Source organism: Poecilia latipinna, unplaced genomic scaffold (genome assembly GCF_001443285.1).
Source record: "Poecilia latipinna isolate Pla-1442-1.1 unplaced genomic scaffold, P_latipinna-1.0 Scaffold753, whole genome shotgun sequence".
Lineage (NCBI taxonomy): Eukaryota > Metazoa > Chordata > Actinopteri > Cyprinodontiformes > Poeciliidae > Poecilia > Poecilia latipinna.
Window position 1 is genome coordinate 127,880 of NW_015113369.1, and position 19,509 is coordinate 147,388.

The 19,509-nt window shown below is 41.0% G+C and overlaps 4 protein-coding genes across 7 annotated transcripts in view; 3 read left to right on the top strand and 1 right to left on the bottom strand.

The window, feature by feature from the left end:
• LOC106955630 (zinc-binding protein A33) overlaps window positions 1–3,508 on the bottom strand; it is a 10,144-nt gene extending 6,636 nt beyond the window's left edge. The window contains exons 1-6 of one of the 2 annotated variants that reach the window (XM_015045914.1): window positions 3,364–3,508; window positions 3,092–3,208; window positions 2,837–2,932; window positions 1,007–1,240; window positions 582–604; window positions 329–444 (exon numbers count right to left, since the gene is read on the bottom strand). In XM_015045914.1, the coding sequence (XP_014901400.1) occupies window positions 329–444; window positions 582–604; window positions 1,007–1,240; window positions 2,837–2,932; window positions 3,092–3,157 (535 nt within the window). In that variant the 5' untranslated portion in view covers window positions 3,158–3,208; window positions 3,364–3,508. Of the gene's footprint in view, window positions 1–328; window positions 445–581; window positions 605–1,006; window positions 1,241–2,836; window positions 2,933–3,091 lie in introns of both variants that reach the window. The other variant, XM_015045913.1, reaches the window with a different exon arrangement.
• Window positions 3,509–5,664: 2,156 nt separating this feature from the next.
• Window positions 5,665–9,484, top strand: ino80e (INO80 complex subunit E). 2 transcript variants are annotated; one of them, XM_015045916.1, is made up of 8 exons: window positions 5,665–5,775; window positions 6,018–6,100; window positions 6,193–6,263; window positions 6,344–6,396; window positions 6,473–6,548; window positions 6,936–7,056; window positions 7,326–7,424; window positions 7,720–9,484. In XM_015045916.1, exons 1-8 carry the CDS (start codon window positions 5,715–5,717, stop codon window positions 7,924–7,926), a joined length of 771 nt encoding a protein of 256 aa, XP_014901402.1. In that variant the 5' UTR covers window positions 5,665–5,714; the 3' UTR covers window positions 7,927–9,484. The 2 variants fall into 2 exon arrangements, with proteins under 2 accessions (XP_014901402.1, XP_014901403.1); XM_015045917.1 differs by lacking the exon at window positions 7,326–7,424.
• Window positions 9,485–10,236: 752 nt separating this feature from the next.
• LOC106955631 (uncharacterized) lies at window positions 10,237–14,570 on the top strand. Its single transcript, XM_015045915.1, has 3 exons — window positions 10,237–10,993; window positions 12,736–13,494; window positions 13,711–14,570. Exons 1-3 carry the CDS (start codon window positions 10,694–10,696, stop codon window positions 14,224–14,226), a joined length of 1,575 nt encoding a protein of 524 aa, XP_014901401.1. The 5' UTR covers window positions 10,237–10,693; the 3' UTR covers window positions 14,227–14,570.
• Window positions 14,571–15,717: 1,147 nt separating this feature from the next.
• Window positions 15,718–19,509, top strand: part of vars1 (valyl-tRNA synthetase 1) — a 20,867-nt gene continuing 17,075 nt past the window's right edge. The window contains exons 1-8 of one of the 2 annotated variants that reach the window (XM_015045918.1): window positions 15,718–15,809; window positions 16,285–16,643; window positions 17,938–18,081; window positions 18,163–18,358; window positions 18,461–18,576; window positions 18,699–18,774; window positions 19,025–19,125; window positions 19,208–19,335. In XM_015045918.1, coding sequence (XP_014901404.1) covers window positions 16,287–16,643; window positions 17,938–18,081; window positions 18,163–18,358; window positions 18,461–18,576; window positions 18,699–18,774; window positions 19,025–19,125; window positions 19,208–19,335 — 1,118 coding nt within the window. In that variant the 5' untranslated portion in view covers window positions 15,718–15,809; window positions 16,285–16,286. Of the gene's footprint in view, window positions 15,810–15,831; window positions 15,912–16,284; window positions 16,644–17,937; window positions 18,082–18,162; window positions 18,359–18,460; window positions 18,577–18,698; window positions 18,775–19,024; window positions 19,126–19,207; window positions 19,336–19,509 lie in introns of those variants that run through there. The other variant, XM_015045919.1, reaches the window with a different exon arrangement.

Sequence of the window (19,509 nt, forward strand, 5' to 3'; positions counted from 1 at the left end):
CAGGAAGTCTGGAGGCTGCACAGATCCATAACTCAGGATCTGTCCAGCCATTAGTTTTACAATCTACAAAGCAAGACGTCACATTTACAGTAAGGAGGGCGACATGGACTTAGAATTTTATTTTGCAGTACTGTTGTGATAACAATGAAAATTATAATAAAAAAAGATCTTTTTTATTTATTGCTGTGTCCCAAACTGCTGTGGTTATTAAGGTGGTGTGCTGGTCCGGCACATAAAATTTGGATAAAATAGACTGAGGATGTAGCTGTAATGTGAGAATATGTGAAAATGTTTATGAATACTTTTGCAAAACAGTGTGGACACATACTTGGGTAGAGGCAGCTTTTCATGTGTTTCCATATCCTGTACTGGATGGGACCCACAAACCAGCCTGAGGGGACCTCTGTGTCCACCTCTGCAGGACGAATGAAGTGGACCTGAGACCTAAACAATCAAAGTGAGAGGAAAAAAGTAAACATGGAGCTCACAGCAAAGAGAATACCAGACCATAAACAGATTATCAACACACAGAAGGACCAAAATTATACGTTTATGGAAAGAACGCCGTAAAATAAACCTACCTTTTTACAAGATCTTGCATTTCCTGCAGTGAGACAAAGTTTAGAACATGATCATAGTCAACTCGACTCATAAGCAATGTTTCATCATTTTATGTCCTTTACGTTTTAAATGAGAAATTGATTTGCACTTGTAAACTAGAGAAGTCAACTAATTAGCTGATCAGCGTCAATAACTGATCGGGAGCCAAGAAGATTCAGCAGAACGAAATGAATGCAGCTCTGCAGGTTTACTCCGATGCAAACCTGCAGCACGATCTCTTCCTGCAGCTCTGAGTCTGAAGGCGTAATCACAACAAATCACAAGTATGATGTGTTCATGCATTTTCTTCCTGCATGCTGGAACATCAGAGCTTATTGCTGTAGCTCCAGCACGACATCAATTATAAACCAAACCAGTAATTTTCTGTCCTCCATATTTTCCTCACTTTGAACAGTTTAGGACTGTCCTCCTCGGCCAACTTGCTGTTCAGCACCGTTATTGCTCTCTCCAGGTCCCGTCCTTGTGCGTCTATCTTCTTCTCTCTCTCCTTCAGCTGCTTCAGAAGTTTCTGTCTCTCCCTCTTCAGTCTTTCCAGGTCCTGGTACTCCTCCTCCTCCAGGAAGCGATGGAGGTTCTGAAACTCGGCTCTGACTTCTCGTTCTAGTTCATCAAACCTGTTCTGAAAAAAGAGAGGGGTTTGTTACGTATTTAATATGTGGATTAAATGAAATGATGTGGTTATGTTGAATGAGTTTTTTGATTAAAGGAGTTGTGAGTAATTTATTTCGCAGTGAGGTGTAGATGGATGGTTATCTTGATCATATTTTTCAGAGAGCCCGTCCTTTTAACACATATTGTGAGACTACGACTTCATGCCTTGTAAAAATGTTTGTGCCTGTTGAGTTTTTAACATGTTGTGACGTTACAACCAACAGCTTCAATGTGTTTTGGGGAGATCTTCTGTGATACGTCAAAGAACGTATCATTTTGAAATGGAAGAAAAATATTTAGTGGTCTGGACATTTTCTACAAGTTAAACTGTGACATGTTGGTTTCGTAGTCAGTCCATCGTAGTTGATTGTTTGAAGAAGAATGCAACTGTAGCAGCAAATCTTACAGTATGATACCCTATGGGTATGGAGCTTTTAGTAGTAGTAGCTCTATAACAGGGGTGTCAAACTCATTTTTGTTTGGGGCCAAATCAAGATCATGAATGCTCTTAAAGGGCCGGTTGTGTCAGAATGTATTGATAAAACCTGTTCACCAAAAATCAATGAATTGTTCAAATTGAATAATATTATTGACCATCTTTTCAGTCACTCCAGGATTTCATGATACTTTTTGTGATTTCTTGTAATAAAAATCAAAGTGTTTGTGACACTAATTTGGAAATATTTGTGATATTTGTGTTTAATTATGACGGCAGATGCGACTTTTTATTACGTGTAGTTCATGGAATATAATCTGACATTGATTAAGGGCGAGGCAGATGTTTAGTATAAGTAAGAAAGTTTTGTAAATTTTTTAGAAAAATGTGCAATAAATTCCCAATTATTAGCACAAAAAAAGTGAGAGGATATGTTGATTTTGCTTAAATTTCCACAATAATTCTCAAGAGACTGGAGNGACTNATTGATATAATTTGGCAGTAAGTTAATAAAAACTGCATTGATTTTATTGAAAACATAATATTTAAGCACATTTAGTGTTTAGTCTATAATCTAGAGGGCCACATAAAAAGGTATGGGCCAGATTTGGCCCACAGGCCTCAAGTTTGACACATGTGATCTGTAATATGAAAATGACTCAATAAATGAAGCCAGAAGAACATAAACAAATATGGTTTCTTAACTACAGACCAAGACACTTCTTATTTTCTTAAATAGATCAAACTCTGTCATGTTGTGGCGTATCTGTGGAAACTTGGTTGAATTTTCTAACATCAGTGTTTTGTAGTAACTTTCAGCTTTTTTTTTTTTGCATCACCCTCTTCCACACGTTTGCAACCTCATCTTGTGGCAAAAATGCAAACACGATTTCTTATAATTTTCTTCTTTTGACTGATTGTCCCACCTGAATTGTGGATCTCTGTAGCTCCTCCAGAGATAACGGCCTTTTCATAAGGGAACTACTTTTGTAAGGATTATTTTTGTAAGGCATGTTTTTACCTCGATGTTTTCGTACTGCTTCAGTCATAATTATTCTGTGTGGAGCTGAACCTTTTGTGTCTGACAGGAGTGTATTTGTGTTGGAGTGAGGAATGCAGCAAAAATACCTCTACTTCCACCGAGTCTATATACGTGTCTCTCTCTGCTCCTCTGCATTCGTCTACCTCATGTTTGATTCTTTTAATAGACTGAACAAGCTTGGCCTGCAACACTCACACAGACACACACAGAAGAGGCAGGTTATTGGAGAAAAGGCAAAGGGAGCAGAAAAGTTTCCCAGGATTTGTTTGCTTAAAGGTTCACCTTTCAACAAACACGGACATGTTATGAAGCCAGTGAGAGCAACAAACCATGAAGCTTACCTTGTTCTCACAGAGAAGGCTTTTGCTGCAGTTGTTGTTTGTGTCTTTGGTGTGGTTCTGGTACATTCCAGTTTCCTGAGTAAGGAGCAAAGCTGAAGCAAAAGGACCTCAGAGAAGCTGAAATAAAAAAAAAAAAGTGATGGAAGGCGTTATGAGGGTGAGGCAACGTGAAGGACATTAGTACACATCAAGGAGACGGGGAGACATGGAGGGGAATAGACAGGAACACACATGCTGACACGATGAAAACAGCTGGCAAGACAAGGACGTACATCCAAGCAGAAAATTCACAAGACGAAACGCATTGACAGGCTCTGGTAATCAGGAGCAACAGCCTGACTTGAGAATATATGGATCCATTAGAAACAAGCAGGGGAGGGAGAGGAGGGGCAGAGGACTGGAGCTGCCAGGAGGGATTGTTGGCTGATAGGGAGAGGTTGGCAGCAGCGATTTATGGAAGCAGAAACAGATGAATCTATTTCTGTCTGCCTGTGTCTTTGGAAAACAACAAGAGAGGCAGCCAGCCAGTCAGAGATTGTGTTTCATATCAGTTGTTGTGCCTGGAAGGGAGAGGATCCATGTTTATTTTTGAAAGGTGGCTCTGTGATGTCTCTGGAAGGGGTGGCGAGATCCTGGGTTGAAGCTGTATGCACTGTTACCGCCCTGCTTTGAGAGGGAGGAACTCAAACTAAATGCTCAGGTTAATGCTATCTGTACTCTAACAGGGCGCTGTGGTCCACGTCTCTTTATCCCCCTCCCCCAACGAATCCCACACAAGCACAGAGGGTCTGGCTACAGGCTATGGGGTATATGCACTGAAGCAGCGTCTCTGCAAATGTTCTTCATCTATAATTCATGATTCTGGGCCTGGGCAAGTGACTGTAGAGAGCTAAGGTTCAGCTGCAAACTTGGTGCAGTACAACCTGCTGCAGGTGGAGAGGACACCTGCAGGGGGAGATGAGTAAGGAACGAAATCTTACTGCAAGATGGCATCGGAGTTTCATTGAGGCAGAGTGGAGCTGGCTCCAAATTACGACTCACTGAAAGATTTTTACACATCATAATATATTCAGTCATTGCATATGTATTGTTTATTTATTGAATTGGACTATATAATGCACTTTTTTTTAAAAATGCGAACCAAATGTAAAGTATTTTATTGTGAGATTTATGTGACAGAGTCACACAAAGTAGAGCATATTTTCAAAGAGAAAGGAAAAGATATACATTTTTAAGATGCTACTTAAAGATCAGAAAGTATATTGTGGATATTGTACATTGCTGCCCTTTTCTAAATTGCAATCAGAAAGTACAACAAACAGCAAAACCATCTTACATTAGGATACTAAAATTAAGGACTTTACATTGAAAATACATTTTTATATTGAAAATTGGAAAATGCTATAATTCATTTTAAAAATGGAAGCTCATGTTTTATATACATTAATTACACGTAGAGGGAAAACATTTTATGTGTTTATTTCTGTTAATTTTGATAATTATGGCTCCAAAATGTACTTTTGGAGAAAATAAGAATATTAAAACCATATGTAAGACAAGAATGTTAGATAATGTCCGGCAGCTGCAGCTGCCTCAGGGCAGCTACGGCTACAATCCAGTAACTTGCCGTCATCAGTGAATGTGTGTGTGAATGAAAATGACTGATTTCATTGTAACGTGTTTTTGAGGGTCTTGAAAAGTGTTATCAAGTCTGAAGTCATTTCAGCTCATTACTTTGCAGGATTGGCATTCAGTACTTGGTCTGGGCTCAGTTAGCATGAATTATTGCATCATAAAATCACATCTACAAAAGCTTGTAAATAGAGAAAAATGTGAAGAACTCTTTAATCTCCTAGTAGATGGTTGCACTGACCTTAGATTTGATCAAACACAGCAGACCTACAGTAGTAGATGGCATGACTCCCACAATCTAATTTAAATATGTGCCTCTTTAATCTGCCTCCTTTGATTTCCAAATGAAAATGACAAAACTTTATCTGGAAATGTAACGGTGGGGTAACTGTCCAGTTTTTCCCCCCTCAGTTCAGTTTCTGGTCCACGAGTGTCATGAAACAAGGAATGAAACTTGCCGCTCAGGTTCATGCTGGGTATGTTTTAGTGGCTGTTGATGTTATGACTTCAGGGCCTTGTGAATTTATACAGACAATGAATATAATTTATTTCAGAAATTTCTAAAGGCAGCAGCTTTTGGACCTTTTTCTACCATGCTTTTTCCCTCCACAGAACTTTCCATTAATGTGCCTGGATGTAGCTCTGCGTACAGTCAGTTTCTTCACCATCTAAATTTTGTGACTTACTTTGAGGGTGTTAATGTCCCCTTAGCCTTCTTCCCCACAACTGTGTACCTCATAAAATATTTTTTTTGTGACAGACATTATTTTTGATTGCTTCAGTGTTATACTCTGCATTAATGCTAAGCTAAATTTGGGATTTTTAAATTTGGTGTAAACTAGAAACATCAATATCAACAACATTAACGTAGTTTATTCAATGAATCTACACCACGGTGAGTAGTGCTCTGCTTTCTGAGGCAGATGGTGAACTACAACCTCCTAACCTGCGGGGGGCAGCATTGAGCTGTGATGTCTCTACATAACCGGAAATGCTGTGGAGCAAGACGCATGTAAACAAGAGGATGTCGCAGAGACCGACCCAAGCTAGAGGTAGCAAATTATATTTTCAAAGAGTTTTGATATTTTCAGAGGTATTCTTACTTTTTCAAGATATTGTATTTTTTCAGCGGTGTTTGTGTCCTGCATGTTGACAAATGTAGCATTAAAACACCGTTGCTACAGCTAACTAAGCTAACTGAGCTCTCAACACACTGTTTCAAATACATCCTACACTGCGCCAAAACAGCTCGCAGATTTTTGATTTTTAACCGTTTTGCATCTTAAATTTTCAGAAATGAACGGTCAGACAGACGTAGAGGTCGACTACAAGCGGAAGTACAAAAATCTCAAAAGAAAATTAAAATTCCTTGTTTATGTGAGTGACTTTTCCCTTTTTTAATCACAAGTGTTTTCTTCCCAGGACTCGTGCTTTACTTCGTTTTCACTGCTGCTTTTGCTGGTTTACAGGAACAGGAATGTTTTCAGGAGGAGTTGAGAAGAGCACAAAGAAAACTTCTGAAGGTTTCCCGAGACAAAAGGTGAGATTGATTTTGCTTGAACATATCCAGGTGTTTGAAAAATAAAATCGTGGTAAACTGAAGCTCCCCCTGGTTTCCAGCTTCCTTCTAGACAGATTGCTCCAATATGAGAGGGTTGATGAAGACTCCTCTGGTAGGTGGAAAATAAATAAATCTATATTATCTATTTTACTTTCTTACTGAATCATGTTTTCTTACTTCTTTCTCAGATTCAGATGCAACCGTTTCTTCAGAAAACAGTGAAGGGGAAGGACTAAGAGAGAGGGAAAGAGAAATTGCAAAGAAGTAAACTACAAATGTTTATGAGCTGGAAAATGATCCAACTAGACATGTATCTTTAAAAAAAAAGCTTTCAAGGACTTTAATCACTTCGTAAAAACCATTAAATCAAATCCAAATCTGTGTTGTGTTATTAGACCTGTATTTGTCCTTATTCAAGATTTTGCAACTTTCTTGAATTCTTAGAAAAGTGCACTTTGAGTAAAATAGTAATTTATTGTCGTACTATTTATGTTAAGAATGTCTTTCGAAAAAAGAATGCTTTATCTTCTTCGTGTTGTCAGGAAATCAAACTTAGGAGCATGTCGCAGCTTTTCAGATGTGCAGGCATGTTCCATTTCACATATATATTATATCCATCCTTTTTGACACCTTCTCTTTCTTTTTTTTCAGGCGGAAAAGCAGCCCTGGAGCCTGCCTTTCCTCCTCTTCGTCATCGCCTCATCTCTCTCTGCTGTCCCGTCCTGGAGTAAACCCCCTGCAGTCGTCCAGCACCGGATCGTACCTCAACGCTGTGAGTTCTCCATCTCTTCCTCTGCAGCCATTGCCATTTTCTCATCTGCAGGCATAATCCCTGTTTTCATTGAGCATTCTTTTATTCATGCCTGTTTTATTGTTGTCAGTTTTTATTTTATTTTTTAATGCCTTCACCATCTCTGTACTGTTCATTCTCCTGTGTTTGTTCTTTTGTGTTTGGTCTGTGTATGTGTGTGTCGTAAACTCCTCACGAATGTGTGCATGTGGTCATTTGGAAAAATCGGGGTGTGCATGTGTGTGGGGCAGATGCCCTTCCCACCAGAGTATTTGGCACCACCAGCTGAGCGAATGAAGAAAGAGAGAAAAACAAAGACGCCAAAAAACAAGCGAGAGGCCACAGGGAAGGTGAGAGGAGGGGGACTGGAGATATTTACAGAGAGCAGTAGTCATAAAACATATTGCAAATATTTGGTATTTATTAGTTTATTTCAGGTTTTATCTTATTTTACTCATTATAATGCAAAATGGTGTCTTTTCATGCAACAGTTTTTTAAATTAAGACACATAACACATGTTTTGTCTTGTTTTTATTTATACATCTGTGACGTAGCCATCCATTGCCACTCATCTATTATTTAAGAGGTTTTCGTCCCTTCCTGTGCCACGATTTTGAAATCATTTGTACCCTCCTCCTCCTCAGGTTGTTGGTCCGATGGCGGCTAACTACACGTCAGCCTCTGGTGCCCCTCAAACAGCCAGCGGCCCCTTCAGCTGGGTTCCCAAACAAATGCTCAGCGGAGATGCGGCTGACGAGGAAGGTGAGAGCGATGGGGACAGCGACAGAGGAGACGAGGACAGAGGGGAGGGAGACGAGGCCGAGCTCGTCATTGACATCCCCAATGAGTGAAAGCGACTGGGAGATGTATCTAACGGCAGGATGGAGGAGGGGGGGCCTGCTTCTGTTTGTGTAAGGGGTAAAAGAGAGGACTTGAATGGTTGTCCTGAAAGGAAAGCTCCCCTTGGTGGAGATAAGATTCATTGCAGGCAAAATAAAACTGCAGAAATGAGTGTTGTTGAAGTAATAAAACAGTGAAACAGTGATAGTTTCTTAAATTCAGTCTTTGTTGTATAGGTGCACTGATTATGTTTTCCTGACCAGAACAGATTTCTTTTTGCGTCTTAATCTGCCAATTTTCAATGTAAAATATTTTTTCTTCTCCCAATAATTAAATGTGAAAAACATTGACCATTAAAAAAGATGCATTATCTGTTTTTCTGAACAGCAACAGATATTTTGCCCTAAGCAGAGATTTTGCATTTCAACTTCCAAAATAGGATTAACCGGGAAGCTTCTACTCTGTTGTGACATGTTGGTACCTAAAACCTGCACAGCATTAAAGAGCTAACGGTGGTTCTGTGGAAGTATTATGGATAATATTTATTTCCCTTTCCTGTAGTAGTTGTATCTTTGTTGTATCTTTATGAGCTAGAAGACATTATAAATGAATCTTTGGTGGAAGCTAACGGCTCGTCTGAGTCAATCTGAACATTTTTACATCAGTTTGATACAGCCAGCTTTTTTCCCACAACGAAGCAGAAATGTTCAACTTCACAAAATGGCACCAACTTTACATAGTCTGTTGTAAAATTGTAAACTGTTTATAACGGCTAAAACTATTCTTTGCCATTGATATGAACATGTTCAGTTTGAGCTTAGCTGTCATTGCTAGCTAAAATGGGCAGCTTAGATCTGACTAGCTGTTAGCATTAGCTGTTAGCTTCTAGTTCCCCAAAAATGTATTTTTACTTCTAACAAGCTCACAATGATATGACAGCTTTGTTGTAATGAAAGTATTAGTTAACTTCACAGTACCTCATTTTTTTTAATTCTTTTAATTTTTTTTATTTAATTTTATTAGAAATTGAATTCATGTACTTTTTTTTAAAATTAAAATAACCCAAAGACTGATGGTGCCCTGAAGATGTAAATCACCAGACCAGTTGTTATTGTAGATTATAAATGCTCGACTGGTGGAAGAGTTGCATAACTACTGGTCATGTTGGGAGCTTTCTGCACCAAAATGCCCTTTTCCTCCTGCCCAATGCAGGACATTTGACCTGCTGATCATCAGACAGAGCTGTCCAAGGAAAAACTCTGATTTCAATCACTGACTGCTTGATTGGTGCATCGATGTCTATTTAGCCAACTTGATCAATCCTGCGGCTGATTCTATGCTTCCTCTGGATAGCCAGTGAATTCATCCTTATTTGTTCTTCAGATATTTGTTTTTGCTTTGCTTAAATCAGCCACCATCTCAGAGTTCATCGTTTGTAACCTTAGAGTTATAAATGTCTATTTGTTACAGTTCTGGTATGTTTAATCTGTGCCAGGTATCAGTTATTGTCTTTAAGAATGTCAAAATAACCTTTTTTAAATACATAAACACTTCGTTTTTGCACTTGTACATTTGTGTGTCGACATTTTTCAATTTTAGCTCACTAAACATTTTGTTTTCAACTAAAATATTCCCAGCTTTGCTATTCGAATAGCACAGAAGCAACCCTAGAGAAACTTCTGACCTTGTTGCAACATTCGTCTGAAAGCGTTGCACATATCTCACTCGATGGCTTGATGCCCCACCCTGAACATCACACCCAGAAATGTCGTTCCAGGTTTGTGTTCTTTAAAGTTAGCATGTCAGCATGCTCTTTTTTTCTGCAAAGGCACCTCAATCCATGTTTTGAGCAATATCTACTCCTTGCTTGACCTCTGCAGAGGACCTCTGACACCACTCTGCAGAACCTCATGGGTGCCTTTTGGCTCCATTTACCCATAACTCTTGAGCAATGTGAAGGCATTCTGGCTGAGCTCCACCTCGTGGTGTTGTCTGAAATGCTTGACATGTTTTCCTTCACTCTTACTCTTTCTCTGTGAAGATTATGTGTTTACGCCGCCTTTGCCTCATAATGATTTTGTAAGAATCCATCCGTGCCAGAATCGTGCCTCAGCAGGAATGTTGCAGATATTGGGGAAAGTCGGCTTTAATCTGCAGGGCATGGAAGTGGGCGTGAGTTCAGGGCGAACTTGTTGCTGTCGGGATTATAGTTTAATGAGGATTTCATCAGCAGACTCTGAAAATTATAGAGCTCATTTGCTCTTTTTTTCTTTTCTTTTTTTACTGAGTAAGGACTCTCAAGAATAGTAGAGTTTAAAGCCTTGCTGGCTGTGCTCAAACCGATTTTTGGGAATGCAGACTTACAGGTAATCAGTAGGTGTTGGCTCAGGCTGTGTGCAATACAGCAGTGAACGGTAAAGGTGTAGCTGCGGAGGGAGTGGTGAAGTGCAGAAACAGCCGGAGGGAGAGTCAGAGGGTGGAACTGACAGAGGGGGGCGAGGCTGTCAGGGGGGACAGGGAAATGAAGGAGTAAGCAAGATTGCTCCTGCAACCACTGATTCGTCCTGTCTGAGCTCGGCTGGCAGGGGAGGAAGGCAGGGATGGCTGCAGATAAACCGGAGGACGGAGCGAGGAGTCAGTGAGTGGGGGGGAGAGCAAGAAGCCCATCAGCAGCCATTATTTATCTTCTCCATCTACACAAGGAAACCACTGGATAATTTATAAGCCTCTCCCTTCTCACTGAGTGTGAGAGAGGGAAGATAAGCTGATCTCACCACCATGCTGCTGAGTGCTGCTGCTGCGGTGTGGCTGCTGGCGCTGCTGGGCCCGGGCCTGTCTCTTCCAGCTGAGCATGACTCGGAGCCAGGCTTCGCCCTCTGTGACGGCTGCTTCTACAGACAGACGCCTCCCCGGGGAGCCGCAGCTGAGCCGCCGCTGCACCGACACTGCCACAGACTGCCGGGGGGACGGGCGTTCACCACTCTGTCCAGGCCGGCCTGTGACACGGCTGTCTGCTCGGCCTTCCATCTCAGCCACGGATGGACGGGGAGGGAGGAGCTGCAGGAGGGGGAGGCTGTGGTAAGGATACATTTGTCATAATATAGTTTTGAAAACATGAAATGAAACCAGAAAACGGTGTTATTTAAAAGACTAATCCCTCCTCGTTTGATTCATAAATAGCTTCTAGGCACCGCACTTCAAAAGCATTCTGTAAAGTGTCTGTTTCTCTTTTTCAAGTTTTTCTTTGGACTCGGATATTGCTTCCAAAGATGTTTTGTCAACCACAAACTTCAGTGTATCAAATTAATGTTTTGTGTGGTAGACCAAGACAGAGTAATGCCTAATTCAGCTAAGTCCTGGGAAACCGGCTGCCTTCAAGCTCACCCAGGTGTAATAAATCCAGCTGTTCCTTGAAGGCCTCAGCATCATAAAGACCTGCAGACAGGTCAGGAATTAAGACGCGACACCTGATCTCACTGAGGAGAGCAGAGCACTCACCAGTGAAGCACAGAGGATGGTAACTCTGGAGGAGCTGCACAGATCCAGAGCTCAGCTGAGTGAACCAGCTGACTGGATCAGCTGCGTCCTCCAGCAATCTGGACTTCATGGAAGAGTTGACAGAAACAGTTAATCAGATTGATTGCGACGAATCAATTATTGAAATAATCATCAACTAATTTAGGAATCAATTAATCGCTACTTGGAGTCTGCACACTCAAAAAAGGTCATATTGTGGAAAAAAACAAGGTATTCAGATCAGTATTTAAGCCAAAACTGTACAAAATATTTTACATTTAGATAAAAACACCTCCTGGAGAGCTAAGGTTTCAATATTATTTATTGAAAAATAGTATTGAAAAATATTAAAAAGAGGCATGTTTATCAGATTTATAACCCAAAAATCTTAGTTGTTGTTTAGCCTTTGAAATCCTAAGAGCCATATTTGCCCTCAGTCCAGCTAAATAAGACTTATTTAGATCAATAAATGTTACATAACCATTAAAAAGACAACTTAGCATTTTTGGTAAATATCTACTTATTATCATTGTTAAAGAACCCAATATCAAATCATTGTTAAAGAACCCAATATCAAATCTGTTTTTAGATTTTACAATAAGGAAAAACATATAAATTTTGCTGTTTCTTCTGTGGAATGACACAAAAAAAAAGATGTAAAACAATGTCACTCGTATATTTAGTGTCATTCTGTCATGGAAAATCTATTTATTGCATAAAAAACAACGCCTCCAACCACAATTTGTTATTGAATTTATATTTAAAACATTAGTTGATCCTTTATCATTTGAAGTCAGGGTTACTCAGAGCCACTGAGGAAGGAGCTGAAGAAGCTAAATATCATTTTCAGCATAGGAATAATCATTTAGGTCAGTTCATTAACACAACAGTCTGCAAAGTTGAGAAAAGAGTCAGAAATTGATAATTAAGTGTCTTTTATCAGATTTCTAATTCAACTAGTCACCAGGATGTTCATTTACAAATCTCAATAGTAATGCATGTTGCTGTTAATTTCTAACCTGTATTTTATTGGCAGGTGATATTTTCAGTCCCAGTGCAGGCAGCTGGCAGAGGCATGACTCAGGTTTTAGAAATGCATTATGGAGATATTCATGAGAAGATGAAGAGGGTGTGGAGGGAGAAAAGTTGACCTTGCAGACTTTTACATGCCTGAAAAGTGAAATATTAACAGACGTATTGAATTCAAATAGTACACGATGCTGGTTGGAGCTTTTGCAACAACAAAAAAAGTTTGATTTACTGTGAAAGGAATAATTAACTTGATTCTTTTTTTCCCCTGGCAGACAGAGGAAGAACATGATGTCAAAGTCGCCGTTCCAGCTCTTCTTGGAGGAGCAACAAAGGATCCGTCTGACTCTCCGCTTCAACAGTGGGACTCGACAGTGGCGGCGCTGATCCAGTCCAGCGTCATTCCCAAGTGCGCCGCTTTAGGAGGGGGTGTCTACGTTCTGACAGGAGCAGGACGTCTCGGGGCACCGGAGGATGGAGACGAAGTGTGTCAGGCCAAGCCGCTGTGGACGGCAGCGTGCTGCACTCCTCCAGAGGGGAAGGGCGGCTTCAGCGTGGGGTTAATCAAAGAGACAGAAGAGGCAGAGAGGCAAGTGAGCATGAAGGAGCTGGAGGAGATGTTAGGGGTGGAGGAGCTGTTCTCTGAAGGCTGTGGGGGAGAAGACGGGCAGACAGCTGCAGCCGCAGAGGGGCTTCACACCGACGCGCTTCATGCAAATGCCGCACAATCAGATGTGAATTCAGAAACTGTTGACCCACATGCAAAGGCAGACAGAGAGCAGGGCAGCAAAGAGTCAATGCTGGAGGAAAGGGCTGGTGTTGATGCTAAATCGGAGGATTCTGACCTTTCGGAGGAAACTGAAGCAGAATCTGTAGTTTCTGTGAGCAGCAGGGTGCAGCAGTACAGCGAATCTGTTCCTGAAGACGACTCAAACTCCACCAGCACTCTGCTCTTCATCCTGTCCACCACCCTGTCCATCCTGAAAGCTCCTCTCCGCCCCGTGTTCTCCACCATCACAGAGTTTCCTGCTCAGGTGAAAAGCATTAGATCCTGCCTTTTATTTCTGTTTTCAAGCCACAGGGGGTTTCTGTCATTAGATAAAACTCTCTAAGCTTATTGGCACCGCTAGTAAAGATGTGGTAAAAGTCTTAAACATGCAGGTTTTTGGTGAAATGTACGACAGAGTATTAGTTAACACATCTGGTATGGTTGCATGGTTTCATTCCTCTAACATCCCTTTCTTCTTCAGGTGACTCATGTTCTCCAGGAAGATGTGGGAGTCTTGTCGGCGCTGCCTGGCGACACCCTCACGCTGTTCCACCTCCTCACCTCTGACCTCCTCTCCTGGATGGGATCAGCTGGAGAAATGCTGCTCGGTGTTGGGGAGACCTGCTTCTCCAGTGTTTACTACTGTTCTTCGTCAATGGCAGAGGCCCTGCTGAGCAGCTGCCACACCGGCCTGACGGGCATGGGGACCCTGGCTGGAGACACAGCGGGGATTTTTGGTGGCGTTCTGGATAATAGCTGGTGGCTGACAAAGTTCTTTGGAGGGAGGCTGTGGGAGCAGACTGAAGGCTACGTGGGTACCGTAGTGTCGGAGATGGGGGGTCAAGCTCAGGCTGTGGGCGGAGGACTGGGCAGGCTGGCCTGGAGAGGCGGGAGCGGAGTGGGCAGCGTGTTCACGATGGGAGGAAACTTCATAATGGGGATGATAGATGTGGTTTTTGGCGCAGCAAGAGAGGCGTTTGGGAAGGAGTCAGAGTAAAAGGGTGAAAGGTTTAGACAAAGCCATAAATAAAGTGTCTTTATTCAGTTTTGGTTTGGATTTTACTTATGCACCCGGGAAGCTGAAAAATTAAAACTTGATGTCATTTGATATGCCTTAGAAGAGTTTTCAGGTTTTGTTTTAATGTAATAAAGTTGAAATGCTGCACAATGTGCTACAGATCACTGTGGAAAGCTGGCTGTCCAAATAATCTGCTGCATCTGAGAGGTCTGATTTACAAAAACACACACTGTGCTTTGGGATCAAAAGGCTCAACTCAACTCCCGTGTCGGATTTTAGCACTTGTAAAGTCAAATAAAGGTTAACGCTTGCTTACAATCCTAGCATGTTCTATTTTGTTAGTTTTTTGTTTTTATTAGTGATGCATACATTGGATGAGAAGGGGAGCACACCCTGGACAGGTCACCAGTCCATCACACTGCAGCACAGAGACATTAAAGACGAATAGTGTGGCCAGCTAAACCTACATGCATATTTTTAGACGCTTGGGGGAAGCTAGAAGACCTGGAGAGAATCCACACATCCATCGGAAAAACATGCTAACTCCACACTGAAAAACCCGTGATTAGAAATCAGAGCTCAGGTCTTGCTCACCCCTGTGGCCGCAGCGCGCATTGCAGCCAGAGAGGCGGATCCGACCATTTTCGCTTCTGATCCATTTCTCGGTAAAACGGTTCACATAATCATGTCAAGGTCTTAACTTTTAATTTAATCGACAGCTGCTGTTAGAAAAACAACAAAGCAACCCTCTGAAATAAATGAATAAACATTGTCTTGTGTGGGATTCTTCTTTGTTTTGTTTATTTTTTTGGTGTCCTTTTCCAACTATTGTTATGTTCTCTTTAGCCTCACTGATTATCAACCAGGCGTCAAACACTGCCTCCCAATACATTGTATGCATTTATAATGTTTTATTTTTGATGTAAAAAGATGGAAGCTAGATAGCGGGACCTGAAAAAAGAGTATGCTTTCTGGCGAATCGCTTTCTAATGTAAAATATGACAAATTAATGGATAAAATATATTCATATAATAATACATTATTATTATTTGCTCTTAATTTGCCAAAGTTATGGGAGAACCAAATATTTATTTGAAATAATGTTTTCCCCTTCTACAACAATAATAATCTGTCCCTCCTCCATAACTTGGGAACTAATTAATTTACTTGTAAGTCGTATTTTTCCTGTCACCATATAAAACATTTTTTTTTTTTTTTGTAGATATGGGAACATTTGCTCTTCATTTGCCAAAGGGGCGGGGACCAAATATTTCAGCAGTTTGAAATAATCTGTTCCCCCTCCATACTAATATTTTTCCTAAGAAAATAATATTATTAATAATTATAGTTTTTCAGTTTTTTTCTTATCATACCGCATCGATAGACATTTAACAAAACAATGCATTTTCTTTTTATATATATATTTTTTATTTTTATTTATTTATTTTTTTACCGGAAGTTGTTGTTACGTTGCATCAGATGACGCATGCGCAGAAGACCGAGAGGACTCATGTGGTTGTGTGTATGCTAACTAAGCTGACGTCTCTCTGCTCCATTCAAAGGTATGAGTTGCTTTTCTCTAAGCGCTATTTTTCACAGAAAGCGCTACAACTTTGCTTAAAGACAGCGAGTTTGAAGCTGCAGCAGTGCGGACAAAACCCAAAGTAAGAGTAAAAAAGTGAAGCTTTACTTTGACAGAGAAGCTAAGGCTAACTTAGCCTGCCGGGCAGGACTTCAGAGTTGACAGGTGGTGACAGAGATCAGCTTTTAAACCTAATAAAACAGAGCATATAGGGTGGTAAAATTATCACGCTTTCCAGCTATCAACGGGAGCGATAATGCATATAACGCATATTTTTAAAAAGTCGTAAATTCGAAACTTATTACCGGCTTTAACTTCCTCATAAGTCTATTGATATGGTCAGTATTTTTCTTTAGACTGGATAAACCAGATTGTTGCTGCGCAGCTGTGAAACTTTTACAGGAAATGTTTGTCAGTGTTGTGCCAAACTCGTGTTTCTCTCGTGTCTCCTCCAGAGATGGCCACCCTCTACGTGTCCCCTCACCCCGATGACTTCAGGAGTCTGCTGGCTCTCATCGCTGCTGAGTTTTGTCCATCATCTTGTCCTCGGATCGTCTCGGAGGATCCGCCAGCTTCCCTGAATGCCCGCTCCAGACCCGCCCTGGCCCTGACCGCAGCCGGGGACGGAGACTCCGTCCTGAGCGGGGCCAGTGCGGTGGCATGGTACCTGGCTTTTCAGGGGAAGAGGGCTGGGGTCGATTCAAAGCAACAGAGCCAAGTGTGGCAGTGGCTCAGCTTTGCAGACAACGAGCTCACCCCAGTTTCCTGTGCCGTGGTCTTCCCTCTGATGGGAGTGATGGGCGTAGATAAAAAGGTAAGCAAAGGTTTGTTGTGAATTTAGATGCCGTATTCTTTCCTCTTTAATATTTTCGCATTTTATGTTGCAAGGGCTGGACGATGTGGCTGAAAACCCTATCACGATGTAAGCGTTTAATATCAGTGGATATCGATAATTATTGATTCGTTTTTTTGTTTTAAATTTCTGAAATTCAGCCAAACTGGTGGTGTGACCTTTCCTCTTGAGCTGTTGTTCAGTTTCTCCTTTCTCTGCACACTGTTGTTTATTTTGAAGCAGTTATGAGGCACAGTGGCAAAACCTGAAACTGCTGTTGTGCAAGTTACTGTAAAGGTTGTTGCTAGGTAACCAAAGAGTTAGCAAGTTAAGTTGATGCCACCAATGTGACCTTCAGAGGTTGAGCGGCTAAAGCCTTTCCTCTGCCTACATCCCCCAGAATGCTGTGCGGTTCTGGATTGGAGTTCAGTGAAAGTGTTGAACAATCTATCGAATGTATTTTCTATTGATATTGATATGACTACTGTTATATATATTGGTATTGATTTGTTGTCCAGCTCTACTTTCTAGACCCATCATATGACACAGATAGAGAAATGTCCGAAAAACTCACTGCTCTAACAGCTTGGTACATCTTTACCCAGAAAAATTTAAGCTCGATTGGAGATTCTCAGTCGGATTTAGATGTTTTACTTTAACACATGAATATGCTTTGCTCTAAACCGTTGGACTGTAGCTGTGGCTGTATATTCAGGGTTGTTGACCTACTGGCCCTCTGCCTCTTTTGGATTATCTTAAAGATTATCTTCCAGGGCTGCTCTGTGTTTAGCTAATAGTTTCACTTTTTGTTCCTCATGTTTGTTCTGTCGCTTCACGCCGTTTGGCAAACTGCAAACAGGTTTCCTTTAACACTACCTTTCTTTGTTCCACTCTTTCAAGTTTTACTTTGAAAGTAATTGATTGGGGAAAATGTTTTTTTTTTTTTTTTTGCCTGATATTATTTTGTAATTATTTTATTTATATCATTTTTTTTTTCATTTTAGTCTTTAAAAAAAAAAAAAAATCCACATAGCTTTGAATTTTGGTTCATCTGATGATTGATTGATCGATCAATTACTCGTGTAGCCTTTAAACCAAATCCTTTTTTAGTCTTGAGTAATTTGTTGGGGAGCTACTTTTTAATTTTATTTGAGGAAAAAAAATATGTTGAAGTTTCACTTGTACTCTTAATTGAGTGTAGTTTTGGATACTCTATCCACCTCTGATGAGATTAGATTGTCTGAATTATCTTCTTTAACTCTTTTCTGATTTTCAGCTGCAGCAGACTTCGCGGGCGGAGCTCATGCGGGTTCTAAAGGTTCTGGATCAGGCCTTGGCCCCGAGAACGTACCTGGTGGGAGAGAGCCTCACTCTGGCTGACATGGCCGTTGCTACAGCTGTTCTTCTGCCATTCAAATATGTACGTATGCAGCACAGCCATATGATAAACGCTTCTCCCTGCCTGGTCTTTTCTTGTTTTAGTTTAATGTTTTATTTTCAGGCGTTGGAGCCTTCAGACAGGAAGGCAGTGACCAACGTGACCAGATGGTTCACAACCTGCATCAACCAGCCTCAGTTCCTGAAGGTGCTGGGAGAGATCGCTCTTTGTGAGAAAGTGGGACCAGTAACACCAACACCCAACGCTGCTGGAAAAGCTGCAAATGTTGCTGTGGACTCCAACAGTCCTGCTGCTAATGGTAAACCGAGTCCTCCACAGGCATTCGTAAATATTAGAGGAATATTTTGAGATTCGCAGCAATGTTTTATCTGTGAGTTTACTTATTAATTTTCACCTGCAGGTCCACCAAAGACGGAGGCGCAGCTGAAAAAGGAAGCAAAGAAGAGAGAAAAACTGGAAAAGTTTCAACAGAAGAAAGAAATGGAGGCAAAGAAAAAGACACAACCTGCAGCAGAGGTACGGAAAATAATTAATCTTTGAAAGAGTGTTTTTGTAATTTCAAAAAGCGTCAAAATGCACATCACAAAGATGACTTGATAAATGCTTTGTGTTCGGTCCTTGCTGCTTTTGTCTTCCAGAAAAAGGCAAAACCTGAGAAGAAAGAGCTTGGAGTGATTACATACGACATTCCTACAAACCCCGGAGATAAAAAAGGTAGTTTGAACATCGCAGATCTGGTTACTCTTCATCGTTTTAACTTTTATTTGGCACATTGAAAAACCATGCTTTTTACTCGATAGTCAAATTACCATTGAGTATATCCCGATAAAATTTTAATTATATGGGCTGCTTGTGTTATCCTGACATGTTATTCCTCTCCGTTTTGTAGGACTAATGATTATTTTCACCATATAATATGAATTGTTTATAGAGTTTAAAGCTTCTCTGTGACCTCTGGTTTTAGACGTCGTCAGTGCGCTTCCTGACTCGTACAGCCCTCAGTACGTGGAGGCTGCCTGGTATCCATGGTGGGAGAAGCAGGGCTTTTTCAAACCTGAATTTGGTGTAAGTGTGTCCCTCTTCTTTGTTTGTGCCAACTTTGGATCAGAACATTTAAGGAATAACTTTAATCTCCTGCATTTTATAGAGGAAGAGCATCAGTGAGCCGAACCCTCGTGGCATCTTCATGATGTGCATCCCTCCTCCAAACGTGACCGGATCTCTTCACCTGGGTCACGCTCTCACCAACGCCATTCAGGATTGTTTGACCAGATGGTAATTTATACTTCAACTGCCATGTAACTGGAAAAATCAAAGGAGTATTTCAGTGAAATTGTGAATTTTAAAGGGCACCAATTATGCAAAATTTACACTTTGCATGATTTTGTACTTCGATTTCGGTTTCTACTGCTTCTAAAAACGCCCCAAACCCTGAAAAAAACCCTGACC